Below are 7,823 nucleotides of genomic sequence, written 5' to 3' on the forward strand. Positions count from 1 at the left end.
AGTGAATACGTTTGTCCTGCCCCTAGGCAATTTTTGGCGAATTGGGATTTGGGAGCTACAAATGTTGTTTTTTTTATGGATAATGTTGACAAAAATAGGTTTAAATAATGTAACAGTTTTTCCCCCATGAGCTTGTCTGATTAGTGATTATCATAAATTGGAATAATAAAGTTTTTAGTTAATAATTTATGGCATGGCAGACTTGGAAATAGCGAGAGTCTTGGGGCCAATGGCTCTTAAAAAAATCAGGTGGCCCTTAAAATAAATCATTCCAAAGGGGTTGTGAGCCACCGGGGCTCCCAAATTAAATAAAAAATATATATTACAAATATCATGGACATTTCTGGAAATTATTTTTTTACGGTGCTTCTGAACCCCCCTTGGGCCAGTGGCCCTCAATAAAAATAAAATTATGGGGGGTCGGGAGCCCGTAGGACCCCTGTTAAAAATATCACTATTTCCAAGTCTGTGGCATGGAATTAAACCGGCCTAAAAAAAATTTTTACCGCAAAAAAGTCATATCTACCACGGATGCTTTTTTAGGCGCTTAAATAAAACATCTTCCCAGAAATTACCAAGAAGTAATATTTCCGACAGCCAGGACTCATAAGTTACTATTTATATAGTGCTTGTCGAAATATTAGAAAGCTGGAAACTTTTCTCGAACATAACATCGGATTTTTGGTAAGCCTTAACATGCCAAAAAAGTTACTTAAAAGGAAACACTTGTTGCATACCGTACTGCAAAAGTAATACGTTTAGTTCTAAAGGAATTAGTTTTCATCTTTTTCCGAAAGATAATTAGATACGAAATGAATTAACTCTGCTTTAAAATTGCCCGGTAATTTAAAAATATTCCGTATAATTTTAATTATTTATACAATAAGAGGATGATAATAATAATAATATTATCTTCTTATACTTAGTTTTTGTAACATTATATATTTTACCTTAAAATATATTATCGAAAATTAACATTATTCTGTTCCTTATACATGTGAGCCGACGCATTTCTTATCTGATGCAAAATTCTCATGAGGGCAAAAACGCGTCTCACATTGGCTTAAATACGACATTTGGCTAACCATTCTAATACCCTATTCAGACGAGGCTAATAAAACTGGGTTCAGTAAACCAAAGTTAAATTTTATAGCACATTTCAGTATAGCTAAATAAGCTCTGGTTTCAAAAACGGGATCTAAACCCGGGTTTATAAGCCTCGTCTGTAAAGAGTATAACCGTTTAACCAACCGACCGGAAATAGCTCCTTCCCGGATGAATTTGGAGAGGGGAGTAAAAACCGGGTATCTTTTATTGAAGCGTCCATTCAAAATAAAAACCCCTAAAAATAATATGTATTTGGAATTGCTATTTACCTAAAGCTTGTAACGGTGAAAAAAGGAAATGAGGAAGACCCCAAATGGAACGTAAGACATTACTTATGTAAAATGTTGAAACAAATTTGTGGACTAAATAAAAAATCATGAAAAATTAATTTCGGGTATTTTTTAAACAATTGAGGTAAAATTAATCTGTGGCGCAATGTATTAATTTTCGGTATAAAAAATTATTTTTGCGATTAGTTTTAATAGCTCTTTCTATAAAATAGTATATACGCATACATGTATAAAATGTGTTATTTTTTGGAGCGCGCGCTTCCTAATATTTCCGTGTAGAGCATAGACATAATAAAGAAATAGACCCAAGATTCTACGGGGGGTAAATACGGGCGCGATAACTAGCAGACAGCCGGTATTTGTTCCGTATTCCTGTGGTACCACGTTTAAGCGACGCCTGTCGATTAGGCGAGAAAATACAAAATCATCACGTGACACGTCACACATGTTCGTGTTTGTAATCTTTTAGGTACTCTGACGTGATTCGCGAATATTTTGGCTGTGAGAATTTAAAATAAGGTAAATTTTTATTATAATTTTTAAATAAGTCAATTAATTCTTTCAAAACCCAAATAAAAAGCAGCAGATGATCTTATAATTAAAAACAAAAAATTCTAATTGCGAAATGATATTTTGTCAAAGGCTTAAGTAACTATCCGGTTTGTTGTGGTTATGGCTTGTTATGGGAATATTCTGAGATTCTAAATTGTAAACAAAAGTAAATGGAATTTTGATGAAAAGGATGATTCTACCTTGGATTAATAATGATTCTACTAAAGGTATGTAGCTATTGTCATTAAATAAAATTAGCTTTGACAATTTAAGTCTGATGGCTTGATTTTTGTCCTTCGCTAATTTGTGGAGTCTGAGCTTGCAATATAAATTAATAACTTTCTTAATGATGATGTTCGATTCCAACTTCAGGATCAAACATGTTCGTGGTGATCTGGTAAGATGTCCATGCCAACAATATTTCGTAATACAGCAAGTTCTAGCAAGACTACATTTCTTTTATAGAGAGAGGAATATCTCTTCATAACAACTAAACAAAATTGGCTAAAAACCAAGGAGATCTTACTCAAATTATAATAACATAATTAAACCTACACGAAATGATCCTTGGTCAAAATTTAAAGGTGGGAAGTTAGCATCACCGGTTTTTTCTATTTCACTTTCAACTGGATGTAATTTCTTTAAATTAAATAAAAAAATTATTTAGACTTTTGTTGTTTTAATTCTATGGAAACCAAACCAGAGTTGGAATGGCTTTTGGTGTGACCCACCTTTTGCCATTTACAATTTGTATATCCCGTTCTAAAAAGTGATCATTACAAATTAAATCATGATTTGAATGTGTCGCGATTTACAGCAATTGTCCATTGAGAAAGTATTGTAGGTTTCGTTATAAAAAGATTTTAAATAAGAATGAATATTCATCAAAATAATATGATAATTTAATCCTACTTATGGAATGAAACCTTTTCCGGTATTGGTTTACTTGTTATTGCAATGCGTAAAAACACTAAAATTAACCTTTTTTTACCAAATAAAAACAAGATTTTTAGTAGAAAACACTTTTTCTATAACTTTTTAATAAAAAAAAATCACCAAAACGAATTATGAAACATGTTAGCTAAGAAAAAAGTACTACCCGTTTATCAAATTCACTCCTTAAGTTTTTGCGTCTGATTTTAAACCGGATAAATATTCCTAAGCGTTAGGTACTACATGGCCTAGGCCAAGCGCTCACTACTCCTCGTAACGTCTCTGTCCTGGCTTCCACAAGCCTTTGCTTCGTAACGGAGACAATGCCTTGTGGAAGGCAGGACGGATACGAAACAGAGAGCCAGTGGGCGCCTAGTCCAAAGCGCCACTTAAGTTTAGTGGCGCTTTATAAGTAGGATTAAACTATCATATTATTTCAATGAATATTCATTCTTATTTAAAATCTTTTTATAACTATAGGTTTCCCTTATCTAAACCTACAATACTTTCTCAATGGACAATTGCTGTAAATCGCGACACATTCAAATCATGATTTAATTAATTGTAATGATCACTTTTTAGAACGGGATATACAAATTGTAAATGGCAAAAGGTGGGTCACACCAAAAGCCATTCCAACTCTGGTTTGGTTTCCATAGAATTAAAACAAGTAAAAATAGTCAAAATAATTTTTTTATTTAATTTAAAGAAATTACATCCAGTTGAAAGTGAAATAGAAAAAACCGGTAATGCTAACTTCTCACCTTTAAATTTTGACCAAGGATCATTTCGTGTAGGTTTAATTATGTTATTATAATTTGAGTAAGATCTCCTTGGTTTTTAGCCAATTTTGTTTAGTTGTTATGAAGAGATATTCCTCTCTCTATAAAAGAAATGTAGTCTTGCTAGAACTTGCTGTATTACGAAATATTGTTGGCATGGACATCTTACCAGATCACCACGAACATGTTTGATCCTGAAGTTGGAATCGAACATCATCATTAAGAAAGTTATTAATTTATATTGCAAGCTCAGACTCCACAAATTAGCGAAGGACAAAAATCTAGAAATGAAGGGTCAAGCCATCAGACTTAAATTGTCAAAGCTAATTTTATTTCAAGGACAATAGCTACATACCTTTAGTAGAATCATTATTAATCCAAGGTAGAATCATCCTTTTCATCAAAATTCCATTTACTTTTGTTTACAATTTAGAATCTCAGAATATTCCCATAACAAGCCATAACCACAACAAACCCGATAGTTACTTAAGCCTTTGACAAAATATCATTTCGCAATTAGAATTTTTTGTTTTTAATTATAAGATCATCTGCTGCTTTTTATTTGGGTTTTGAAAGAATTAATTGACTTATTTAAAAATTATAATAAAAATTTACCTTATTTTAAATTCTCACAGCCAAAAAATTCGCGAATCACGTCAGAGTACCTAAAATATTACAAACACGAACATGTGTGACGTGTCACGTGATGATTTTGTATTTTCTCGCCTAATCGACAGGCGTCGCTTAAACGTGGTACCACAGGAATACGGAACAAATACCGTTTGTCTGCTAGTTATCGCTCCCGTATATTTTTGGCAAATCAAACTCCGCGTAAGGTGTCTATTTCTTTATTATGTCTATGGTGTAGAGGCTCTCGTGTTTTTCACGCGAGTTCAACAAAAACAAAAATATGCGCACGCTCTCTAACATTAACTGCACGATGAATCTAACGTAAACTCGTGACCTCTCGTATTTTATAATAAAGAGCTATTTTATCTCATAATTTATTACGGCGATTTTTTTAACGGCTCGCAACACTTCTGATCAAGAACATTTAAGAAGTGACGTCATCGTCCCATTAGAGAGCAGCTGCACGCGAGAGCGATTTCATAATTAAAACGCTGTTTTTATTAGCAGTATTTCGGGAGAAAGTTTGAAATAAAGGCTTACTTCATAAACTTTTCCTAACAACTTAACTTATTTTCCCATAAAATCCATGAACTTTGAACTCAATAAATTCCAAATACTCTGCCTCGGAACAATAATATAATATATAATGTATAATATATAATATATAACAATATTTAATAATTTAATTTAATTTATATACATGTATAATAAAACATAAATTAATTACTACTCTTCTTCTCTCAAAAAGTTATTTTCATTAACCAAACTTTTGCTCTATTCCATTGCTCTGTCACTGACCTCGGAGCATCAGGGACCAAGAAATTAAACGTCCTAATGTAAATCGCGATATTCCCGGAGAATAGAGTAATGGCAGTGCTACGTCACACAACGTCACCCATGCTTTTTCCTATTCATAAAAAATTCGCGCCCACAATGGCGGCCATGGCCAAAGCTACGGAGGTAACGGAGTGCCACTGTGCTACTACTCTATATTACTGCTCCCGATAGACTTAAGGGACCCTTGTCGACTTTGGGAGCACCCCAGTAGGGCTGTGCGAATAGTGTTTTTTAGGTATTTGGCGTATACCAAATACGTCGGTTTTTGGGAACCATCTGTCGAATCGAATTTCGAAAATGACCAAATAATTTGACCGAATAGCGCGACGTTTAAAAATTTGGACCAAATTAACTTTTTTATCAAATTATTCTATCAAATGCCAAAAGAATGCTAGGTTTTTATTACTAACTAACTTAGTGCCTCTGGCGGTTGAAATTTGATGCAAATACGAAATAATTTGATAAATTTTGATTAAAATCGACAAAATCAAATAATTTTTAGAATAGTCGGTTTTTGGTATTCTAGAATTTTGAAAACAAGAATTCGATTTGTCGGTGCGAATAGTTTTGCCTAAAAATGACCAAATAATTTGTTCAAATCGAATAATGTAGAATACTTTGAAGTTTGAACAGCCCTAGACCGTAGGCCCTGGATCGAGCAGTTAGAGCCATAGTGGTCAGAGGCTCAGAGCAGACAAAAAAAGTTATTAGACTCCCGTTTCAGCCTTTCAGCAAAATTAACAAATATCTGAGTGTATCACAATTTGTGTTTATTTCAAACCAGATTAGAATTTTAAATTACTACTCAATATTTTACAATTTCCCGGTAATTTCGCTACTGTAAATGAGCGTGACCTGAATCAGGCAATTTTATGAAAAATGTCGGGTAAACGGAAGCGCGTGGACGATGAAGATGAAGGAATTATAATTAAAAGTGGCGTTCCATCTCACATAAAACATCAAGAAAAGAGATTAATTATAATTTTAGAGAAGGCAAATCTCGAAACCGTTAAGGTAAATTTGTTTATTTTCTTATTGTTTGTGTGTAAGCCGGCGTTAAATGTAGGCCTTGGTTTAAACGTGACTTGTACGGCTGTACGGCTGTACCAAAGAGTGACTAATTAATTATACCAACTAGACTGAACTAACAAGTATTTAATTTTAGGCTGGCAAGAACTTCGAACTTTTAAACTGTGATGATCATAAATCTCAACTAAAGAAATTTAATAAAGATGTATCATTATGTCGTCCAGACATAGCACATCAGGTAAAAATGAAAAATTCAATCACCTAGAATATTAAAATTAACGAATTAATATGATTTCAGTGTCTATTGATGTTGTTGGACAGTCCTCTTAACAGGGCTGGATTGCTACAGGTTTACATTCATACAGATAAAAATGTTTTGATTGAAATAAATCCACAAACAAGGATACCCCGAACTTTCAAACGATTTGCTGGGCTAATGGGTAATTTCCAGTTTACCATCTTTTTTGTGTAAACATTTTTGTCATTTTGTAAATTATATCATTACAGTGCAGTTGTTACATAAACTTAGTATTAGAGCTGTTAATGGACCTGGTAAACTTTTAAAAGTATGAAAAAAATTGCACAATCTGTTTATTCATTTATGATTGATAATGATGTTATTTTGATAATACAGGTAATCAAAAATCCCGTAACAGATCACCTTCCTGTAGGTTGCCGAAAAATTGGCACATCATTTCATAGTAAAAATTTAGTGAGAGCTAGTGAGCTTGTACCGCAAACAGACCCAATTGCAATAGTAGTTGGTGCTATGGCTCATGGTGCTGTATGTATCATGGTTGCAATGATAATTTTTAATTTATTAGTGATAATTATGTGTTTCAATTTATAGGTTGACCCCTCATATACGGAAGAAACAATAGCACTAAGTGAATATCCCTTATCAGCTGCGTTAACTTGTACTAAACTATGTTCTGCATTTGAAGAGGCTTGGGGGATTCATTAATGTACAAAGCTTTAATAAAAAAAAATTGTAAAATGTCTTCTCATTTCCGGTCTATAAATTTCTTGAAATGGGAAAAAAATAGGCATTGAACAAATCTGGTTTGTTATTGCAATAATTCCTAGACAAAATGGCAAACTTGTAGAATTTTTTTAAAGGCCTAGCATATTTATTTACAAGTATATTTCTTTAATTAAAGTTAGGGTTAGGGTATTTTGTTTGTGATACTTATATGAATTGGTGGGAACTCCATTCGCTTCGCAAAAGTGATACACAAGTTAAATAAAATCTTTTGGAAGACTTCTTTTGGTGATCTTCGCCATGGTCAAGGACAAGGACAAAGACAGTAGAGTCCAGGCGGACTCTGCTTCCAAGAGCTTCCAAACTCCATACATTAAACGTGATGTTATCGACAGTAGTATTGACTGGGTTAGTTGTAAAGCTTGTCGTCGATGGGTACTCTTCGAGAATACGCCGCTATTCAACCAAATCAAACTCGAGGATATAAACGACTCAACTCCTTTTACCTGTAAGTTTTGTACCGTCGAGCATACTCAATCTACGCTCCAGAAAGAATTTGATCTCCTGAAATCGGACAACGCATCCTTGCGCCACTCCGAACAATCTGCTAATAACAGGCTCCTCGCACTAGGAACTACTTTGTGCGGCACTAGTGATGAAATCTCCCGATGTAACTCCTCG

At 33.7% G+C, this 7,823-nt stretch overlaps 1 protein-coding gene across 1 annotated transcript; it reads left to right on the plus strand.

The window, feature by feature from the left end:
* Nucleotides 1-5,865: 5,865 nt before the first annotated feature.
* LOC149958310 (ribosomal RNA small subunit methyltransferase NEP1) lies at nucleotides 5,866-7,138 on the plus strand. Its single transcript, XM_090164919.1, has 6 exons — nucleotides 5,866-6,145; nucleotides 6,297-6,398; nucleotides 6,459-6,600; nucleotides 6,668-6,726; nucleotides 6,795-6,944; nucleotides 7,011-7,138. The coding sequence occupies exons 1-6, from the start codon at nucleotides 6,011-6,013 to the stop codon at nucleotides 7,122-7,124; spliced, it is 702 nt and encodes a 233-aa protein (XP_090021045.1). The 5' UTR covers nucleotides 5,866-6,010; the 3' UTR covers nucleotides 7,125-7,138.
* The last annotated feature ends 685 nt before the right edge of the window (nucleotides 7,139-7,823 follow it).

This window comes from Leiobunum rupestre, chromosome 2 (genome assembly GCF_980474605.1).
Source record: "Leiobunum rupestre chromosome 2, qqLeiRupe1.1.hap1, whole genome shotgun sequence".
Classification (NCBI taxonomy): Eukaryota; Metazoa; Arthropoda; class Arachnida; order Opiliones; family Sclerosomatidae; genus Leiobunum; species Leiobunum rupestre.

Excerpts from the sequence above, each read along its gene's own strand:
- LOC149958310 (XM_090164919.1), top strand. The coding sequence starts at position 6,011 with ATGTCGGGTAAACGGAAGCGCGTGGACGATGAAGATGAAGGAATTATA. Across the intron at positions 6,146-6,296 it reads CAAATCTCGAAACCGTTAAG|GCTGGCAAGAACTTCGAACT; the intron begins GTAAATTTGTTT and ends ATTTAATTTTAG. Across the intron at positions 6,945-7,010 it reads GTGCTATGGCTCATGGTGCT|GTTGACCCCTCATATACGGA; the intron begins GTATGTATCATG and ends TTCAATTTATAG.